General features: G+C 31.5%; 3 protein-coding genes across 4 annotated transcripts; 1 reads left to right on the forward strand and 2 right to left on the reverse strand.

The window, feature by feature from the left end:
• Positions 1-3,350: 3,350 nt before the first annotated feature.
• On the reverse strand, positions 3,351-8,045 carry LOC139858631 (uncharacterized). 2 transcript variants are annotated; one of them, XR_011763015.1, is made up of 4 exons: positions 7,964-8,045; positions 6,844-7,231; positions 4,640-4,693; positions 3,351-3,625 (listed from the first exon to the last, which is right to left on the reverse strand). XR_011763015.1 is itself a non-coding variant. In XM_071847463.1 (3 exons), exons 1-3 carry the CDS (start codon positions 5,331-5,333, stop codon positions 3,446-3,448), a joined length of 333 nt encoding a protein of 110 aa, XP_071703564.1. In that variant the 5' UTR covers positions 5,334-5,570; the 3' UTR covers positions 3,351-3,445. The 2 variants fall into 2 exon arrangements, 1 of the variants encoding a protein (XP_071703564.1); XM_071847463.1 differs by lacking the exons at positions 6,844-7,231; positions 7,964-8,045 and adding an exon at positions 5,235-5,570.
• Positions 8,046-16,604: 8,559 nt separating this feature from the next.
• LOC139856840 (uncharacterized) lies at positions 16,605-18,018 on the forward strand. Its single transcript, XM_071845551.1, has 4 exons — positions 16,605-16,732; positions 16,858-16,911; positions 17,574-17,643; positions 17,744-18,018. The coding sequence occupies exons 1-4, from the start codon at positions 16,661-16,663 to the stop codon at positions 17,800-17,802; spliced, it is 255 nt and encodes an 84-aa protein (XP_071701652.1). The 5' UTR covers positions 16,605-16,660; the 3' UTR covers positions 17,803-18,018.
• A 209-nt stretch (positions 18,019-18,227) lies between these two features.
• On the reverse strand, positions 18,228-21,964 carry LOC139857472 (replication protein A 70 kDa DNA-binding subunit A-like). The gene is made up of 3 exons (XM_071846235.1): positions 21,615-21,964; positions 18,960-21,125; positions 18,228-18,559 (listed from the first exon to the last, which is right to left on the reverse strand). Exons 1-2 carry the CDS (start codon positions 21,914-21,916, stop codon positions 18,998-19,000), a joined length of 2,430 nt encoding a protein of 809 aa, XP_071702336.1. The 5' UTR covers positions 21,917-21,964; the 3' UTR covers positions 18,228-18,559; positions 18,960-18,997.
• Between the last annotated feature and the right edge of the window lie 1,169 nt (positions 21,965-23,133).

Consider the following 23,133-nt stretch of genomic DNA (forward strand, 5'->3'; position numbering starts at 1 on the left):
ATTTGTTAGCATTCTCAAGTTATAATATATATACGTATATATATATGTATATATATATATATATATATATATATATATATATATATATATATATATATATATATATATATATATATATATATATAATCATATTCACTTATGTAATGGTTCGTGAATCGTCGGAATTTGGTCGAGGTTAAATGAATGTATGAACACAGTTTAAAATTCTCGAGACTTAACTTAAAAAACTTTGCTTATCGTGTCGGAAACATATAAAGATTAAAGTTTAAATTTGGTCGAAAATTTCCGGGTTGTCACAATAAGGTTGTAAATAATGGTTCATATATTATACAATGAACATGTTAATAATTTTATTAAATATAATTAATTATTTTATATTTTTAATGACATCATCATGAGAGATTTGAAAAATATTTTCTTTATTTCTGTATTTTTTACGCTTGGATAATTTTTATTTATGAAATAATCATTTAAGAGATTTATATTATACTATAGATAAATAGATATATTATATTATATTATATTATATTATATTATATTATATTATATTATATTATAATGTATTATATTAAATATTAATTAAGATTCAGATCTAATCCAGAACTTATATCACTCAGGGAGTTGTATTATCTTTATACTTAGATTATTAGACTAGATATTTGATGAAGAGAGTAAGATTATGATCATGTAAAAACTACGTTAATTCTATGTGTTTCTAGCGTCTAATATTTGCTTCTTTGACAAAACTGAAAAAAAAAAAAAAATAGGAGGTGAAACTTGCTTATTTATATTTATATTTATTGATTTATTATATTATATTATATTTATATTTATATTTATACTTATACTTGTACTTGTACTTATACTTATACTTATACTTATACTATATTTATATTTATTGATTTATTATATTATATTATATTATATTATATTTATATTTATATTTATATTTATACTTATACTTGTACTTATACTTATACTTATACTTATACTTAGTACTTAGTAGATACTAAAAGTGGTGGCCGACTTCGTAGTTTCAGTTCCACCGAATTGTCGTTTTAAGTTTGCGTCCACATTACAACTGGTCCCTCAACTTCGGCTACATTTACACAACGGCCCCTCAAGTTTACACTTTTTCAGATGTAAAAAGTGTAAATATATAATTTTATTAAAATAAAAGAAACTAATCCCACCCGAATTTATAACGGGCTCTATCTTCTCGCTCGGTGCGAGTTAAATTTTTTCGAGACCACCGTTCAACTTGAAAAAAACTCACAAACCCAACGGGACTAACTATACGCGAAACGGACACTTCTCAAAAAACGCTAAACACAACGACAGCCCGTATCTTTCCGCTCGCCGCGAGTTAATTTTTTCGACATGAGCGTCATACTCGAAATAATTTTATGAACAAAACGATAAAAAGCACGTTTGAAACGGACACTTTTTAAAAAACGCTAAAAATAACGACAGCCCGTATCTTCCTGCTCGCCGCGAGTTACATTTTTTCGCCAGCACCGTCAGACTCGAAATAATTTTATCAACAAAACGAAACTAACTACGTTCGAAACGGACAGATTTTAAAAAACAGTAAAGACGACAACACCACCAACGACGCTTAACACATGGACCGTTTTCCCTTCTGTAAATACATAAAGCTACGTTAAATATGAATACGCAGGCCGAAAGCCCCCCGCCGCATCGCGCGGGCCGGACCCGGACTAATTTATTCATAATTTTATATATTCAATTTGATTTCATTCATTTATATCTATCTCCGTTAATTTAAACAAGTTAATCCACATTCATTTATATCTATATAATTTTGTACTAGTTTTTAAAATAAAAATTGGCACTTCATTCTACTTTTACGATTGAAAGTCATAGTGATAGTTTATACAACCAAACGTAGTTGTTTTTACTAACTTGTATCACAAAAAATCTTTCTATAACTTGTTAAAATTCATAAGCATCGATTATTTGCCTGTTGCTCACTGTAGTGGTTACATAAAATCACATATAAACTTCAAAAAATTGATGGACATATACAAGGGAGTTGTGATATTGAGTGTTTATGTAACTGATCTTAAATTTGATATCAACTCACTGTGATTCACATGATACAGTTAATGTCTGAGTCAGTGAGTTGTGGCCCTAGCCGTTTCATATCCAAAAGTTAGGGTTGTTCGTCAAAACAACATTTTTATGAGTTTATTAGCGAAATACGTTGTTGTGATTGAAGGCAGCAACAAATGTGAAAGGATATCTATCTTGTTAATCGATGTCAATAACCTATCCTCTTGTATGTGTGTTAGAATAAAGTACAACATCAACGAAAGAAATAAATATAAGTCATTCAATGTGTGATATTTGGAGGATTTAACAATTTTTCAAAACTTATTCTTTGAATACTTGTCACTCTCACCGTTGACGATGTTTAACACATACTTTTGAACACAAACCTCGATCATCTGCCTCGAAGTAGCAACATAGCTTCAAAGTGAAACCAGATTTGCATCCAGCTAAAAAGACACAAGTTTCCACTTTGATAGTTGCTGCACTTCGGGTGAAGAAACAACAAAAGTGAGTGATACGCAACAAATACAGATCAATAACTGATTAATCTCAGACAACTCAAAGTTTCAAACTGATAAAACACATTAACTGAAGTCTCAAAAGTCAAACCAACTTCACATTAAGGAGCCAACCAAAAAACTCCATATTGGAACAATGATTTCAACAAGAGTTACGGAGTCATGTTTTAAACAAAAGGGGTATCAATCTCGATAGCACCCGTTGCCTCTTATGCGATGACGACTTAGAATCGATCGACCATTCGATTATCTTTTGCAAATATGCCCTAGACATTTGGGAAAGATTGTTTAGATGGTGGGGTCTTGGTAATTTTTCAAGTTATAGCATTGCAGAAATTATCAACGAAGATAACACTGTTACTTCTTCAAGTCGTGGAAGCAAGTTGTGGCAAGCCACCAAATGGGTTTGTGCATATCTTATTTGGAAGAATAGGAATAACAAGATATTTCAAGGAAAATGTTGGAACAGCCCGGTCGCGTTAAATGAGATCCAAGTTATGTCATTCGGGTGGATCTCTAATAGATCAAAAGGGAAAAAGCTTGATTGGCTCACTTGGTTATCTAATCCGGGTTGTTATTTAGATAGTTCGTGATCATGTATATAGTCAGGGTGTAGGTCTTGAGTTGCTTGCCTTGCAACTAATAGTCTCGTGTCCTTGTAATTTTTTGTTTTTGTTCTAGACGCAATGTCTTAGAACTCCTTCGTGTACGATCGTTCGTGTTGAATAAAAGTTGTTTTGCCTTTCAAAAAAAAAAAAAAAAAAAAAAAAACAACTGGTACTTCACAATATTCATGGATCTCTTTGGCTAGCTTCAGCACTGCTATATTTTCTTCTAAATACTTAGCAAGTTTATTCGCCTTTTTCCAAGCTTTTATAATCTCCACCTTCAAATTTCCAGTTACAGCAACTGCAGATGCAGCGCAGAAGAAACCTCTGGAACCAGTTATTGATATGATTCGTCTCAACATCCTCATGTTGGGATGTTTCAGCACCAGAAGAAGAGCCGGTGAACTTGTAACACATATTGACCTGCATGTGAATTACATTTCTAAAAAGAGATCATGACGCCTTTAAAAAAAAAAATAGAGAGATCACGAGACGGGATAACGTGAATAATTCTAGGCCACTTACATCTAAGCACAAAATGCTCCTTCTCGAGAGCCTGAACTAGAAAAAATCATCCGTTTACTCATATTTTATTAGAACAGCAACGCTACCATTTTTTTGAACGGCAGTTAGGAGTCACTGATGGGGTCCGAACGCGATGTCGAAACCCACCCACCCGATTATTTTATGGGATGAACTATTACTATCCTACCGCTCCGGAAACCCCCACGGCAAATCCATGCGGGCATCGCGTGTGGTAAAACCCCCCTCGGGTGAGACTCGAACGCAAGACGTCCTAGACCTCAGAGGCTCATAAAATGAGCGGGTAACCTCAAGGGAAATATTTTGCAGTGCATGAGGGTCGAACCCCTGACCTCCCTTTATGAGAAATCAGGTCACCATCAATACACCAACACCTTGACGTTGCAACCCTACCATCTGAAGTAGGGTTTAATAACAAAAAGGCCTTTCAAAAGATGAAGGGCAAAATTACTCCTTTCATATGTGATGAAAAAACACGTTTGCTCTTTTAACGTTTTAGAAACTTCAATACACACGATAGACCTTTTGAAACATATACATACTATAGCAATAATACATTTCCAGAACATTAATTCTTGTTCTACTATCTAGAAGACACCACTCAATTTGACTCGCATGTTCATAAATAAGAATTTGCATCATCACATGTAATGTTGCACAAAGCAAAGACCTAACCAAGTTTTCAAAGGAAGACACATTAAGTTTCCCGATAACATGAAAACAGTTTCAGAGATTAGTCTACATAGGTCATGGCAATGTAATATAAGTAATCAAATACTACAAGCTGCTCATGCTACATTAGGTTAGGTATCAAAGCAATGGTGATATAACCAAACACATCACCTATATAAAATAATATCAATAAAACTATATTTAATAGTAGATGTTACCAACCTTCTCGAGGTCTCCTTTAGCAGCGAATATTCTTCTGAGTTTAAGATTCACCGGCTGCAGCAGACGTAAACATAAAAACAAAAATCAATTGCTGAAATTTCATATGGTTCTTCATCTTTTCAGTGTATAGCAATATTCATATATCAATTAGGAAAATAGAATAATATGATAACAAATTAATAGATGCATTACCAAATTTATAAGTTAAAATGTTTCTAAATGATCTTGCAATTGGGTGAATTTTAGATCTTAAGGTTTCAGTATACGGAGATCAGGGATGTAATAATCAGGCATTCATGGTATTTTTGGATGATTGTATGCAGATCTAAGATTGCTTTCTATATCCATATATCTATATCTATATAAATCATATAGATAGTAGAGGTTACAGAAAAAACAGTAATTAAAATTTGAAATTAGTGGCTGCAAAGTCGTTGTCACCATTTATCAACGTTCAAACGCGATTACTTACAATGAAAATCGAGACAGGCAGAATCAGATTCACGATTAATAATACACAACAGCGTTCAAGTAAATGATAATTAAGGGATAATTAATAAAGAATTTACATAAACATCAGAGAAACAAAAGAGACCTTCACATTAACATCCGAGCGAATGATTGCTTTTTCCACATCATCTAACAAGGCTTCTTCTTCTTCGTCAAACGCCCAATTCATCTTTTTCTTTCCCATTTTTTCGGTACGATTTATATTCTATTGGCAAATGAACATCTCTATGTAGCAGTAAGGGTTTTTTTTCTATTGTATACAGCCGTCTGTTAACAACGATACCATTTAACTTTGCGGCCACCCCTAGAGGGTTACTAGTCATTTCAGCCATTCGATCAACGTTGATCCAAGGGTAAGAAATGTAGCGGATCAAAAGTAAAAATATACCATATGGGCTCATTTCAGCCGTTAAATTAACAATTCAATAGCATAAAATTTACCAAATGAAATAAACCAATACTTCCAAAGGTAGAAACAGATCTTAATAACAAGCTAGTCGCCACGTATTTTCACATTACTTTTCTAAATGTAAAAAGCGCTCTATCACAAACAACCTCCAATTAAACCATGAAATCGAAGTTCTATAGAAAATATGTGTCATCGTGAATCGACGTGAACGACAAAACTTCTCAAAAGTGAGCTTTAAAATATGCTCCAACTTACATAAATTTGAGTACTCATTTATTCCTCTAGCATTAACTAACCAGAAAAAAGTCATTATAGCTAAACATCCCATCAAAATCTTGAACATATAAGTGACTACCTATTTAACACGAATCGTGCGTTTAAGTATTGCTTTCAAGGGGCAGGATCAATGGGGAAGTAACCAATCAGGGGGAAGGGGGAAGCAAATTTTTTATTTTTATTTTTTCGTTTGTTTTGGAATTTTTTTTTTCAAGCATCAAGATCACACGAAAATATGAACATTTAGAAAAGACACTTCGTGATGAATGTTATTATTTAGGCGGGAAAACGATCGACAAAATAACATTCAAGATAATATTGTTCGCGAAGAATGTTAACGGTTTTTTTCTTCATGTTTTGTTAAGTAAAATTTAGCCCGATTTAGAGTTTAGGGTTTAGGGTTTGGTGTTTTGGGTTTATTCCATAAACCCAAAACACCAAACCCTAAACCCTAAACCCTAAACTCTAAACCGTTCGTGTTAAAAACTCAATTTAAATCCTAAATCTAAACCCTAAACCCTAAATTTCTAAACCCTAATATCTAAAACCTCAACATACGCTCGAAAAACACGATAATTGTTATATATTAGTTCTTCGAGCGTTTTCCCGCCAAAATAAAAACATTTATCACAAAGTGTCTTTATTAAATGTTCATATTTTCATTCAATCTATAATGTTCGTGAACAAAGTTTTTTCAAAAAACGAAAAAAAAAAAAAAAAAAAAAAAAAATTTGCTTCCCCCCGCTTCCCCCCGATTGGTTACTTCCCTCTTGATCCTACCACTTGCTTTCAAGATTTAAATATATCCATCATTTAGGTTTAGACCAAAAACAGTACTTTTAATGAAAGATCCAGCTGAACTATATCATCTATTGAGTGTGCGATATCAAATAGACAACCTCATATTTTAAACAGGTATATACTGGAATTAAGTTTAAAGATATAGGTAATGGTAATTTACATTGAACCACCAAGGTTGGCCCAACTAGTTGAAAGGAGAGAGCTTTACCTAGTTTGAGCCTGTGTGGCGGTGGGCCAGGACTCCATGGGTTAATCGTTCAACGGCTGAATCCATTGTTGGTTAGAAAATGGTAATTTACATTGTTCATGGAGCTCTTCAGTAAGGTTTAACATTGTCATACTCTGTTCAAAATACTATGCAAGTTGACGTGCATCTTCATCTTCACGATCTTCAGCTGCATTACTTAATCTATAATCATGTTCCAAGTTTAGAGCCACTACATACATAGGAGGTATATGATGTAGTATCTTTCAATGTTTCTGTTTGGTGCTTTGTGTTCCTGGTTGCAGTTTTCAAACTACTTATCCTAAAGTCCTCTTCTTTCAAGATGCTTTAGCATTACCAATTCAGTCTTTATCATGTAGCAATGATCCACCTGTATATTTATAGTATTTTAGTGTAACAGTGTCATTAAATATGAAATTATTCGTTTATGTAAGGGTGATGAGAGGGAGTAATTTGTGGTAAAAGGCCCAATGATCTTGTTTTTGGTAGGGATGACAAATTTACGTTTAATTTCCTAAATTTCTGACTTCAAATTAGGTTTTTTTCGAACGGCGATATCGGCATCACCCAGAGGGGACTTAACCACCTTCGCGATCATATGCCACCCACACACGTGTTAGGAGGCAACCCAATTCGCGACGATGTTGGCAATACCATCGAAGGTTGAGAAACCCCCTTCCCAAATCGCATTGATGTTGGCAGTACCATCGAAAGTTGGAAACTCCCGCTTGGAGTGATAATCGAAACTGAGTTGGCGGTACCCCAAGTTGAATACCACCTCATACCAATGGCTTTTGTGGTAACTTGGGTGAATATACTAAATACTTTAATAATAAAGTGAAACAATTTCCTTTAGTCAATATCCATCATGAGTACCCAGATATAAATATGCATCAGTTAGGTCATACGAAAATCTCTAAAATCTCTTGATTCAAATACGACAGTATTTGTATTAAAGGATCAAAAAGTATAAACATTTTAGTGGTGTTGGTTCATGTAGTAAATGCCTAGGTTAATAATATCTACACTAAATAAAATCCTCAATAATTCACACAAAAAAAGGTATGGAGTAGTACACTACAATTGAATTGAATGTTCTTACACTGGATGTGTCTACGGTTTGCAACCTGCCGGCGTTACGTTTGATTACACCGACGCCGAGAGCTCAAGAATATGATTTTGAAAATATGCAATGAACACCCCATTGAATAAGATTTAGACCACTTTTTAATCGATATATGTTATTATACCCCTAAAGACAAAATTGCTTGTGGGTACATCATGTTCGTATCAAAATACACGTTTAACCTTTATCTTTTTTTTTGACTTAGATGACCTTGAACTATCACTTTTTGACATAGATGACCCAACCACTAACACTCGTTAGTTTTTTGACGTTAAGTATGCTCACGTGCCAAACATGTGAGGGCAACTTAGTCCGCACATGTTTTATTTTTTGACATTATGGATCTGAAACAACCACGATTTATGTAAACGAGAGTTAAAAAGCAACCTGTGTTGGAAAAGAATTCAAGTTGTGGAAGTAAACAACACGAGATGTGGTTTTTACCAAATTTGACAACATGAGATCTGACTTTAACCAGATTTGACAACATGAGTTCTAGCTTTTACCAATATTATTATAAACACGATATCCGGCTTTTCCAAATATCAATACAAGTGGCCGGTTGTTTTCAATATTTTGTATCATGATTAGCATCCATACAAAATCAATACAGCCACCTCTTCCAACCAACCACCTTTTCTTGCCAGAAACAACCACCACCAACGAAGAATATCAAACAGAAAAATGAAGAAACCAAAAAACGTAAAAGTGAAGAAAACAAGCACAAAAATGCCGGATCTGAAACCAACGGCACCAACGTTGCCAAATCTAATTCCAACGCTACCCATCGTCTCCGGATCTGAAACCACAGGCAACCGCTACCCATCGTCACCGTTTGATTGCTAATTTAAGTACTTGTATTTGATATACCCATCGTCACAGGCCACTGTACTAATCATGATACCAGATATTAAAAACTCAAATTTGTAGCCAGATCTCATGTTGTTTGATTTGATTTATGATTTTTGATTTCATCTTCTGATTTGAAGATAAAGATGAGGAAAATGGAGGAGATGAAGTAAATTGTTGTTGACTGCTGGACAATTGGATGATAATAATTTTGTGGGTTTCTCTAACAAATAAAATATGTGTGGACTACGTTGCCCTCACATGCCCTCACATGCTTGGCACGTGAGCATACTTAACGTCAAAAAATTAACGGGTGTTAGTTGTTGGGTCATTCATATCGAAAAGTGATAGTTCAAGGCCATCTAAGTCGAAAAAAAAGGTAAAGGTTAACCGTGCATTTTGATACAAACATGATGGACCATCCACGCAATTTTGTCTACCCCTAAATTAATCTAACTAGGAAAAGGTCGGTGGCCCATTTTGGGCCAAGAAATTTGGGCTCCAAAAAATACATTCAGAAAAAACATTTGTTACTGTAGCTACCGACAATGTATTAGGCTAATATAAGTATTGTAAATGTAAATGTAAATGTAAATGTAAATGTAAATATGGAGTATTACTAATTTTTTTTTTTTAAGTATAATTAAGGGTATAATAGTAAACTAGTGAAATGACCGACTGAAATGACCCGTTCATATACATTATAAACGATTTACAATAGTTGATTACATCGCGAGGTATTTGACCTCTATATGATACATTTTTACAAACATTGCATTCGTTTTTAAAAGACAAGCTTTCTTTACATCGAAAGTTGACAGCATGCATACCATTTCATAATACATCCAACTATAATTGACTTAATAATAATTTTGATGTACTCAACAACTCGAATGCAACGTCTTTCGAAATATGCCATGAATGACTCCAAGTAATATCCTTAAAATGAGCTAATGCACAGCGAAAGATTTCCTTCATACTTGAGAATAAACATGCTTTCAAGTGTTAACCAAAAGGTTGGTGAGTTCATTAGTTTATCGTAATCAATCATTTACATAATTTTAATAGACCACAAGATTTCATTTTTCATAAATAACATTACACTCGCAAGTGTATAAAAATCATTCGTATGATGAACACCTGGTAACCGACATTAACATAATGCATATAGAATATCCCCCGCATACTCGCAAGTATGCCATATACCGGCAATCGTAATCACCATTTAAATCGAAGTACTAAAGCAGTTCAAATTCTCTGACTGGGTCTGGTCAGTGCCCGTAAATCTACCTTTAGGATTCGCGTCAATTAGGGGTCATTTCCCTAATTCTTAGGTTACCAAGTTAAGGGGCAATATTCGGTATAGTAATCCAACCATAGAATGTAGTTTCAATTACTTGTGTCTATTTCGTAAAACAGTTATAAAAGCAGCGCATGTATTCTCAGTCCCAAAAATATATATTGCAAAAGCATTTAAAAAGGGAGCAAATGAAACTCACAATACGATATTTTGTAGTAAAAATATTCATACGACGAAACTGAACAATGCAGGGTTGGCCTCGGATTCACGAACCTATATCATTTGTGTGTGTATATATATATATATATATATATATATATATATATATATATATATATATATATATATATATATATATATATATATATATATATATATTAAAACATATAATCGTAACCGATCAAATTTATATATATACTTATTAGTGATATAAACATTATATTAATAACTTATGTGTTTCCTTAATAAAATAACTGTATTCCTTAATAAAATAACTATATTCATTTTATATAAAAACATTAATATTGTTTAAGTTATATGTATTACGTATAGTTTTATATATCTAATAGTTACTTGATAAAATAATATTAATAATATTAAATAAAAAGTTGAATTATTCTATAATAATACTAATAGTATATGCAATTAATAATAATAATAATAATAATAATCTTAAAATCATGTTAATACTAATAATAATAATAATAATAATAATAATAATAATAATAATAATAATAATAATAATAATAATAATAATAATAATAATAATAATAATGATAATGATAGAATAACTACCTCAAAGGCGAAAAAGAAAATATTTGCCCCAGACCGGGCTCGAACCCGCGACCTCTCGTTCCCTGACCACACGCCGAACCATCTGTTCTGTCTACGCTTTTCTGTTTTACCTCGACCCTTAATTATTTTAACCCGTTGTCATCAAGAAATGTGTTAGTTTATGATTGTGGCTCGACTGAAACAAATGAAGACAACAGCCCAACTAAGATGTTTGGTTAACGGCCCAACATAAGTTAGATCTTAGTCCAACTAATAACACTCGCGTGGCCCAACAGAAAATAAAAAGAAGTTCGATCCAATTAGATTAAGATAAAGAGGCGGCTGGGAAAACAGGTTCATTTGTACTCCGTATGTTTCTGTTATCGGCTCAAAAGTGGGTCGAGCATAGCAGTAAATCAAACGCAGAAGAATATCACAGATCGAGGTCTCTTCGATTCGTTAATCAATAGATCGATCAGGTAACATTTATCAATATATAGTAAGTCATCAATTCATCATCATCATCATCGATACCGAATCAATAGAAAGATTGAAGTAGTAGTTGGTGTCTGTTCAACTATGAAGAAATCATCAATCGATATTTATAGGTACTGTATCATTTATTATCATCATCGATCTAATTATCATCGGTTATTATCATCATCGCCACTTCAGAGAACAGAAACCTTAAATGGGTGTTCCTTTTATTTATTTACTTATTTATTTATATAATTATATACTTTTATTATTCATCATCGTTCATTGTAATTTATAAATCAATTTATTCCAATTTACAGCGATTTAATCTATCTGTTAGGTTCATATATGAAAGATTGAAGTATTTTATTTCTTTTTGTTAAATCGTAAGCAGGTCCGATTTGATTTGTGTAAAAAAGGTTCGATGGTGTTTTGTGGGGGAGGTTGGAAGTTTGTTTGATGGTATTTGAATGAGAAAACAGCAGAAATTTTGGTGAGTTTGTTGTGTTTTATTCCTCAGACAGAATATGATCACTATCAGTAATGGGTTTTAATTTGTTTCTGCTCTTAGTTGTTTGCAACAGAAATAAATTTATTCAGCAGGTTAAAAGTAGGTCGATGGTGGTAGGTTAAATGGTTACTTGTTGAAGTGGTTTTGCGATGGTTTGAACAAGAAGTAGGAACCATAATTGACTGCGGTTGCAGGTGCAAGGGAAGTGGGTTATGTTTGGATTGGTAATTGAGTAGCTGGATAGTATAATTCGAATAGAACAATACTAATTAATCTTATGGGTTTTGCAGGTTCATGATGTTGGAATTGTGAGGTTTAAGAATCATAATTAGATAACAGAAAAAAAATTAAACGTGAAATGATGTGGCATGTTGTAGCGTTTACCTTCGTTCAGGAACAGAAGAATAGTAGGAATATGGAGGTGTAGTTGAGTCTCGGATGGGTAAAACAAAATCAGGAGCAGATGGTGATTCTTGTCTAGCTGTTTTGGTCGATTGAAACAGAAGCACTTGTAATAGAAGTATAAGGCCGATGTAGGTGTTGGAAGTTTATAGCAATAAAGATGTGATGGTGGTGCCTTGGTTCTTGAACCAGAACAGAAACAAGATATGCAACCGGGTGTTACAAAAGAAGAAAGTAGGAGAATGTGTTTGTATGTTATGCATATGTATAACTATATTATAGATATGATAGTGGACATGAGAGAGGAAAAGAGGTAGATAGTGAGTGTGTATGAATCGAAATTATATCACATGCAAATAGAAAATGAAGAAAATTTTGAAAAGTTGATGTTGAAGTATAACAGATTGTACTGATTGAATTGATTTTATATGTATATAATTAATATTAATAATTAGTATATATATAAATATAATAATAATAATAATAATAATAATAATAATAATGATAATAATATATTAATAATTATATTAATGATAATAAATAATGATGATATTAAAAATGTTAATATTAATATCAATAACATTAGTAATAGTAATAATATAACAAATTAAATGTATCAGATTTATATATATACTATATTTTAACTTGTAATTAAATTTAATATATTAATATTATATATTATTAATCATGAAATTTTTAATGATCATATATTATATATTATAATAACTTTTACTGAGTATTAAATTTTTATACCTTTAAATATATATTACAATATGTATATAACAATAATTATGTATACAAACCATATATATATATATATATATATATATATATATATATATATATATATATATATATATATATATTCATTTTAATAACAACAACATATAATACTTCAAATTATATTTCGAATTATTATGTATATATACATACACACATATCTAATGTACACATAATTGTTCGTGAATCGTCGGGAGTAGTCAAAGGGTATTTGAATATATGAACACAGTTTTAAAATTTTTGAGACTTAATATTACAGAGTTTGCTTATCGTGTCGGAATTATATAAAGATTAAGTTTAAATTTGGTTAGAAATTTTCGGGTTGTCACACCGGTGAATCTACGAGTTTATTTAAATGAAACAGTTTAATAATATGTTTTAGGTATTAAGTGAATGTAAATACTAAAGTCATTAGTTTATTGAACTGTGGAACAAAGGATTTTGACTAAGAAACTTGTCGTTATTTTTACAAACATATTTATATACCTAATTTGGTCAAAATAAATGAACTACATTTAATTTTTCACCACCCTCATCTAATTTTATCACAATTACTATTTTCCTTGTTATAAAAACCTACATTACAACCTTTTATTGAGACATGTATTTCGCATACATATGTAACGTAATTAATCTCGTAAAGAGAACCCATATTTAAATAATAATAATTATTATTATAATATAATATTATAATAATTTTTATAATATAATTATAATTATAATTATAATTATAATTATAATAATAAAAAATTTACTTTAAAAATGAGTATTTATATTGTTAATAATAATTATTAGTAATAACAAATGACTCTTAAAAAATTTTCAAAAATTAAAATACAATTATTATATGAAAGTTATATATATATATATATATATATATATATATATATATATATATATATATATATATATATATATATATATATATATATATATATATATATATATATATATATATATATATATATTAAAGTTTGTACATGTGTTTATGGGGTGTTTTGTAAAAAGATTGTACAATTAATTTTAAAGTTTGTACATATGGTCATGGGGGTGTTTTATTATAAGTTTATACATAATATTTCAAATATTGTACATATGGTTATGTGGGTGTTTTACAATAAAGTTGTACATAATGCTTCAAATATTGTACATATGATCATGTAGTGTTTTATTATAAGGTTGTACATAATGCTTCATATATTATAAAATTAAAATGTTAATATTTTTATTTTTATTAAAAATAATTAATTATTTTAATGACATCATCATGGAAGGCTTAGATTTTTTCTATTTATTTTTGAATTTTTTTTGTACTTGAATAATCCTTATTTATGAAATCATTATTTTAGAGATTTATATGACACTATAGATATTATACATATGATCATGAGGTCTTTTATTATAAGGTTGTACATAATACTTCATATATTATACAATTAACATGTTAATATTTTTATTTTTATTAAAAACAATTAATTATTTTAATGACATCATCATGGGGATTTAGATTGTTTCTATTTATTTTTGAATTTTTTTAAAACTTGAATAAACCTTATTTATGATATCATTATTTTAGAGATTTATATGATACTATAAATTATATGTAGGGATTAAAAAGTGGTGTGTCATTCTTTTAGAAACTAAAAGGTGATCCTTACACACCACTTTTTGATCGATGTACACCTAATTACCTATTATACCATTAATTATACCTAGAATAATGATATAAGTTCAACTCCATAAATTAATATAGGGTTATAACCGTGAATTTATGAGACAAAAATGTACATGGATCAAACATGTGATGTGTGAGGATCACCTTCCACAATTTAAATATTTTATCTTAAAATATATATATATATATATATATATATATATATATATATATATATATATTTTTTTTTTTTTTCTGTCAGTTTTTGCCTTTAAGAAATTGGCAAAAATACATTTAGTTAATGTCTTCAAACAATATGCATTTTTTTAAAAATATATTGGCAATATAAACTATTAGGTCGACCATCATTTTAGTAGATCACATGTAGAGAGTGGTCGACTACACCTTTTTTGTCTGTTGTCGAACAAACATTAAGAAAAAGTTGGTCGACCACTTCACAATAATGGTTGACTACATAGTCTATCAAACATTATAAAGGAGTTGGTCGACCAATTTAATAAGATGGTCGACTACATAGTCTACCAAATATCAAAAAGGAGTCGGTCGACCACTTCACAATGATGATTGACTATATAGTCTACCAAACATAAAAGAGGATTGGTCGATAGCGATGGTCGATCACTTCAATAATGATGGTTGACTACATTTTTTGAAAGGTGGTCGACAACTTCACAATGAGGAGTTGATCGACAACTTCACAATGAGGAGTTTAACGACCACTTCAAAAAGGAGAACTACACCGGAAAAACTAGAGACAGTTTCCTTGACATCAATGATAAATGAAGATTTTGAAAGTAGGTCGGCTAAATGGTATTCTTATGGTGATCTCATTTTGGCTACGAATAACTTTTTCGAGAATCGAAAGTTGGGCGATTCAAGATTCTGGTGTGTTTACAAAGGTTTATTACCATTAAGAGTGGAAACAATGTGTAGTCGACAATCACTGTAGAAGTGGTTGATCAACTCCTCTTTAATATTGGGTAGACTATGTAGTCGATCAACTCCTCTTTGATGTTTGGTAGACTATGTAGTCAACTATCCTGATGAAATGGCGACCAACTCCCCTTTAATATTTTGTAGACTATGTAGTCAATCATCATTGTGAAGTGGTCGATCAAAAATGATGTTCGACTCAATGGTATATATTGTAATTTTTTTTTGAAAAAAGTATATTATTTGAATGCTTTTAAAAAAATAACTAGTGAAATGAGCCGTGAAATCACGGGTTTGTTTAAACAAAACAATTTAATAACATGTTTTAGGTATTAAGTGAATGTAAATGATAAAGTCATTTATTTTAATGACCCGTTTGACAAAGAAACTTGTCATTGTTTTTACAAATATATAGAGACATGTATTTTCGCATACATATGTAACGTGATTAATTTCGTAAAAAGAATCCATATTTGAATATTAATAATATAATAATTATAATTATAATTATTATATTAAAAGTAAATAATAATAATAATAAAGTTCGCTGTTGAGTATTTATATGTATATTTTTAATAATAATAATAATAATTAGTAATAATAATTGTCTTTTATATTTTTTTAGAAAATTAAAATTACAATTTTAAAGAGATTAGTATTTTCTTTTATAACAGATTTCAAATTATTTTTATAATTAAATTAATATATAATTATGACATAACCATTATAAAAATTAAACGATAATTAGTTTAATAATAACGTCATTATTTTATAGTTTTATATGATGACTATATAGATATAGATATAGATAGATATATCTATTTTTGTCAATTTCCCCTCTGCCTTTAGGGGCCACACTCAATAGCTCAAACCAAATCTAAGCTCAAGGCCTATCACAATTTTAAGCCCAAGCCCAAGCCGAAATACTTTCACAGTGTATAGAATGTTTCGCAAGACTGCAGGAACGTAACAATGGCGACTTCATCACCAACTACATCCTCCATAGCTTCTACTGATGATTCCACGTATTCACTTCTCAAACAGGTTTGCCATTTGCTTCTTTATCACCTTAATTATACCTTTTAAATTGTATATCATCAAATAATGCCTGTTAATCGTTTAATTGTTTATTGATGTAATTGTATTTGCATTTTCATATTTGCACACAGATAAGGAGTCACGAGGTCTCAATTTCTGAGCTTTCTGCACTTCCATCCTCTAGGGTACACATCTCACTTTACTAATTTTCAAAACCCTAATTATATATATTGATATATAATGATGAGAACCCTAATTAATTAATTGTACTTAATTTGATGGTGGTACAATGTACAAATTCATTGACCTCACAATTGCGTAGCTTTATCCATAGATAAAATGATTTTATACAAAGGAGTGATTTGGATTTGGGCATTATGAAAAATTTCATAGGCTCATTTTGTATTTTTTACCTTTTGTTGTACTTATGAATATTAGGTGGTTCAGGTTTTGATTTATGATTTGGGTTAAAAGTATGCATAATGTTATATGTACTTATTTATGGGTCATTTCGGTCACTATACTTGTAAATAAATTTCAAAGTGGTCAATATACTTCATGATATTTGTTATAATATGGTCACTTGGTTAACCAATTAGTTACTGGTTTGACTTCTTTGAAACCAGTCAAACGCTAACATGTTCTATGAACTCAACTAACTTGTTGTAAAAGTATACGACGTAATGTATGAGCATAGTGACCTAATGTCTAAAAAGAGAACATTACCAAAAATATGTCTGTTTTCATTTTCTTTCTTTTGTTTTAGTTTATTTTATATTTTATGCCGTTGATTGTGTGTAAGACATGGAAGATGAGATAACCGATTGTGTTACTTGATTGACCACAGAAAGTTTATCAGAAAAATGGGAACATTTTCTTCCGTACGAGTGTTCAACAAGCCACAACATCTGAACAGAGTATGATGATCTCGTCTAATCGTCTTATAAGCACATGTTGTTGCTCTTCTTACTGCTACCATTGTTTTCTAACAATTAATCTTTTGTTTTGTTGAGCCAGAGCTACTTGAAACTGCCAAAGCAAAGCTACAAAAAGTGAATATCGCTACGAGTAACTGAGTCTACTGCTTCCCTATTCGGCTATTCGTATGCCCGAGGAAGCTATTTTTTTTTTTTTTTCCGCAAAACGCAAGTGCCTTGATAGCACCACGCAATGCTACTTCTTTTGTAATAACTTCTAGTCTTTTTGTTATTTGTGGGTAAAATAGTATGGTGAATCATGTTCTAAGAGTAAAATGTACATCCAACATTTAAAAGAGAATCTTTTGCATGTTATTTGCAGTGTTCGTTTGTATTTTAATTTCTCAAAACTATACTACAAATAAAATGTTACTGTAGTAATTACTTTGTATTACGCCAACATTTAAAAAATTATTACAAAATTAAGAGAGTAAACTCTACAGCTAGCGGATAGGCACACTTGTGTGGGAGTGTATATACGTTACCAGTTATAGCATGAGGCAAAACTAATTACCATACGCAAAACAATCACGCTGTATTTGAATAAACTCGAAGGGCGATAATGATAGATCAAAGTAGCAATATTAGCACACACTGAAAGTAAAATTATGGATCACACAAACGAAAATTTACCAGACTAACAATCTATCTATACGAAAATTGCATACTCCAACAAAGGAAAACAAAAAGCAAAACTAATAAATAAACACATGTAAAGATCCAAGAGCGACATTCTACTTTATACTGGCAAAAAACACAAAACTCGAGCTCGAATCGAAACTGAGATAGCTAGTCTTCTGCTGCTGCACTACATGCACATACCAAAACATTACTTATTCGCCATACCTCAATAAACCTGCATCAAAATTTAAAAGTAAAGCTGCAGCACAATCTACATAATCAAAGTCCTAACAATCGAAACTATATGTTGCCCACTTTTCAGTTTTCACGCATAATTGTGTTAAGTCACATATAAACGCTATTTCAACTCTCCTTCATATCTAAATAGGTAATGACACAACATAATCTTAAATGTGAATGATTATTAATTTTATCCTGAAACCTATGTAATGACCATTATCCAGTAAACTGTTGTAGGGCATGGTAACAAGTTTCCAAAATTCATCATTCTCTATACTTTAGCATAAAATAAAACCAAAAAACTAGAATAAGAATAATATAAATAAAATGACAATGTTGTGCTTCATTTAGTATTTGGTATGCGTGTTGTATGAAAAGGGTGTGTGCGTTAATACCTCTAAAAGTCTTAAATACCATCTCTGGCCCATTTCCGCTAGGCCTCTGATTTAACACCAGGACAATCTCTGGCCCAATGTCCAGGTCGATTGCATCGATAACAATTATTTTGTGGACCAGCATTCCCACCTCCAGATGGCCCACCGTTAGATATTCTTCCTAAAGAATTTACAACACTTAGACCGTTTGACCCATTTGACCCAAATTGACCCATTTGATTTGCTGGTAAAGCAGCTTGCTGAGTAACACCACTACCACTCCCCACGTTAGATATTCTTCCTGAAGAATTTACACCACTTAGACCGTTTGACCCATTTGATGCAAATTGACCCATTTGAATTGCTGGTAAAGCACCTTGCTGACTAACACCACTACCACTCCCCATGTTAATGCTAAAAGGTACAACAGAGGTTTCAGACTTCGGGCCCACAGAATTTGCGCCATCTTTTTTAATCAAATCCAAAAAAAAGCTCGTCTCTGACAAAAATTCTATCTTATCTGCTTTAACAATGGTGGACTTCACCTGTTGTTCATCATTATATGTCTCTTCCTTCACTTTCAGCTTGAAATTATACTTAGTATGAAGAACATTTCTTACAATTTCTGCAAATTTTTCTTCGTCTTGTTCTTCATATTTAATGCAATACAAATCTTTAGCAGAAATACCCATTATCTCCTTACCAGCTTCCTGAAACGCTGTTACCCAAATTAAACCAGTATGATCTTGTATTTGCAACCCTAAAATGTATCTGTAATCACATTGATCAACGGTCTGATCACACGTATCACATCGCCATTTTCCATCACCGTTATTTGTAACTTTTTTGCTGCATTGTTGCTCATTCCTCATTAATGGGCATGCAGTGTAACAAAAGTTTTCAACTCTCATATGCCATATGGTGGCCCCCACTGTGATCCAGTCTGGCTTCTGATTGGTCCCAAGCTGTTCATCTTTAATTTGGGAGATAACTTTTCGTGTGATTGACATTGAATCCCGGGATAACGAAACAGAAGGGGTATTTCGGCCAACTTTATCGAACCATTCTCTAAGTTTGCGGGCTTCGGGGTAATCAGGTTCTATATATAGCTGGCTCGTGGTAATGGTCCCTACAGTTTTACCATTAAAGTCACTGACTCTAGCAGCTTTTACAGCTAAAACAGGAAATACCCCTGAATCACAAAAGTTTTGCAGTTTAGATCCTTCGTCAGTGCAAAAGTTTCCCCATAAAGTTAACTCGACACTTCTTCCAGAATCGTCCTTCAAATGAAGTGTTCGTTTTAGAGTTTCAGTATCGTTTTTCCTCTTTATGGTAGCTGAAGGGAAGACACGAAAAACCACACCAATTATATCCAAAACAGTATTGTTATCCAAGCCTTCGATTACAGCAATTGATTGGAAATGAAATTGCTGCTTTGGAATTAAACCATCATCATCATCATCAAAGCAAGGCTGTATTGTTGACGTGCGGTCCAGTATGATCTCATGGTCATTTTTCAAGTGATTATAAGCTTTTGAAGCAGGTTTCAACGTGCCTTTTGAAATAATATAAACCTTACCAGATTCAATCTGATCATAGAATTGATCAGCGACATCATTGAAGCACGTTATCCTTATTTCCCCGCCACTAGAGTCAAGAAGGTCAAAAGAACATACTTTGCCATCACCTTTTGCATTGTGGTAGTGTCTAAGTGGTGATTTTGAAGTCACTCGGGCTTTAATACTCCACCTACCTTGATATGGGTTCAAAGCAGCAATTGGGATAATCTTAGGCTGTTGTTCGTTTTTTGCTGTGGGTCCCCTGTTCATATATATTGAAGCAGGTTGAACTGAACGCGCATAACTGTTTGCAGGTGGACCTGACATAGCACTAGCAGGTTCTGGTCTTGAATGCATGGATGACTCATATGGCATATTACTAGGAGGGTTACCACACGGGCGTAAACCTGCACTGTGCGCCTGTTGAGGAGGGTAAATTGGGGAATTTGCACTAATATTTGGTTGTGGAACGGAAGCAGCAAGTGTAGCGCCCACAAAGGTTTGAGGGTTATTGGCCGTTACGGGCTGATTAATTGACTGCATAGGTGCTGCAGACCTTGCTGCAGGAGGCTCACCGATAATATCACACTTTTCATGTAGCAAATCAAGTTGAAGGACAACTATAATGCTGAAAAAAAAAAGAATAAAACCTGTCACACAACTTTTTCAACTCCCAGATTTGTAAAGTTCATTTTCCAAGTAACATGCGATAAAAACGAATATAATACAATAAATTTAGTGAAGCCTACACATAAATAAGCATGATCTCTTTACTTTTTATTCACTTATCTGACTCTTAACACTTCGTAAACGTGTAGCCTTTCTCGCTTCTTTAAAACAACAACCGCAACAACCGTAATAATGAATACTCAATAGTATTATTAACAGTTAACAGTAACAATATAGTAATAATACTAATAATAATAATAATCATCATCATATTATCAACCATCTACAGGAAATAAAAAAAAATTACATTAGGGACATCTCATTTAATGTACTTGACACACATCATAATGAATATTTTAATTATAATTATAATAATTAATTTAATATAAACATAAAATATAAAATATAATTTGTAAACTATAATGAAAAAATAAGTTATAACACTTACTCACGGCCATTGATTGAACTCGCTTGATACAAATTCAACTGAACAACAGAGCCAATCTGCAACTGTTGAGATCTAACCAAATCATTATACTGAGAAGCAAGCATTCCTGGTTTATGAATCAAACCATCGGATAACATCAGCCGGTACCGTTCATTCTTCACTCCTCCGGTTCCGATTCCGGCATCCGAATTCTGCGTACGAATTAATCGAAGATCGATCACCTGAACCGTAGGTTTCAGTTCTGTGTTTCCGTCAAACATCAACTTAAAAGCGCCGTTTGTTAATTTATACGGCGAATTCATTGATTGATTTGATGAATTTTGATCTGCAGATGTTATAGTTTTGAAACCCTAGAAAGTGGATGGGAGGGAAAATTGGGAATAATTTAAGTTGTTTTGCGAGCGTTAACGGTTTATATATATGTACAAAATGTTACAGTGTTTTCCCTACACTATTGAAGTATTATGAAAATAAACCCTAACCTTTTTGTTTTACATTTTCGTTTCTTTTCTTCATTTAATTTAATTTAATTTAATTTTAAGTAAAAACAAAATAAATGGAGATAATTGTTATATTATATCATTTTTGTTATACATTATTAAAATTAAAATATCTTTTATTATTGATAAAATTAATTCATTTTGTAAAAACATTTATTACATGAAGAATAAAATGGTTTAAATTTTTTAGTGATGTATGATAAAAAAAAAAAAAAAAGTAATATAACGATCATTTTATTGAAACAAAATCTTGTATACTCTTATCTAAAAAAGATAAAGTTGTAGTTGTATTTATTAAGTCTTAACAAGTAGAATTAGATTTTAAGTGATACATTATTGACAAGTGTGTAACTATCATATGATGTAATGAAACTCGAGTATGTAAAGTTAGTGTCTACTAAAAACTATTGGAATTCGTGTAATTAATTACCGAGTACTTTTTTTTGGCGAAAAAATAAAGTTTAACAAAAAAAAACTTATTATCAAAACTTGTAAAGTAACTACTTACGAAGGTTACTTATAAAAACATTAGTGATTTACAAGGGGTATAAAAAAGTTAACTTTAATACGATTTTATGAGCTCAAGCTTCCAAGAGAAGCTTAGCAATTTGTGGGCTTTTTGATCCATGTAAGGCGTAACAAACTAGTGATAAGATTTTAACAATATCTAGAGTAATAAGATTTTAACAATTTGTGGGCTTTTTGATCCATGTGTGATAATCATCGCGGTACGAATCTAATTTGTGGGCTTTTTGATCCATGTGTGATAATCATCGCGGTACAATCTTTCTATTCTAATTTTATAAAAGAGTAATAAGATGATATCATTAAAATAACTATTTTCAAGCTTTAAATTTTTTTTTTTAAAGCAACAAAACTATTATTTCATTAAAACCACATTTACATATGTACAATACATCTCGAATTATGCTTGCAACACAAGAACAGCAACACGAGTTTGATGCTAAGGCAGCATCATACAACAGAAACTCACGTGTCTACATTAGAAATCAGAAAAA

This window comes from Rutidosis leptorrhynchoides, chromosome 7 (genome assembly GCF_046630445.1).
Source record: "Rutidosis leptorrhynchoides isolate AG116_Rl617_1_P2 chromosome 7, CSIRO_AGI_Rlap_v1, whole genome shotgun sequence".
Lineage (NCBI taxonomy): Eukaryota > Viridiplantae > Streptophyta > Magnoliopsida > Asterales > Asteraceae > Rutidosis > Rutidosis leptorrhynchoides.

Bases quoted from the DNA above. Each gene is read 5' to 3' on its own strand.
- LOC139856840 (XM_071845551.1), top strand. From the start codon at position 16,661: ATGGCGACTTCATCACCAACTACATCCTCCATAGCTTCTACTGATGAT. The intron at 16,733-16,857 runs GTTTGCCATTTG...ATTTGCACACAG, and splicing joins CGTATTCACTTCTCAAACAG to ATAAGGAGTCACGAGGTCTC. The intron at 17,644-17,743 runs GTATGATGATCT...TTGTTGAGCCAG, and splicing joins AGCCACAACATCTGAACAGA to AGCTACTTGAAACTGCCAAA.
- LOC139857472 (XM_071846235.1), bottom strand. From the start codon at position 21,916: ATGAATTCGCCGTATAAATTAACAAACGGCGCTTTTAAGTTGATGTTT. The intron at 21,126-21,614 runs GTAAGTGTTATA...TTTTTTTTTCAG, and splicing joins AGTTCAATCAATGGCCGTGA to CATTATAGTTGTCCTTCAAC.
- LOC139858631 (XM_071847463.1), bottom strand. From the start codon at position 5,333: ATGGGAAAGAAAAAGATGAATTGGGCGTTTGACGAAGAAGAAGAAGCC. The intron at 4,694-5,234 runs GTCTCTTTTGTT...CGTCTGCTGCAG, and splicing joins GCTCGGATGTTAATGTGAAG to CCGGTGAATCTTAAACTCAG. The intron at 3,626-4,639 runs GTTGGTAACATC...ATTCACATGCAG, and splicing joins CTAAAGGAGACCTCGAGAAG to GTCAATATGTGTTACAAGTT.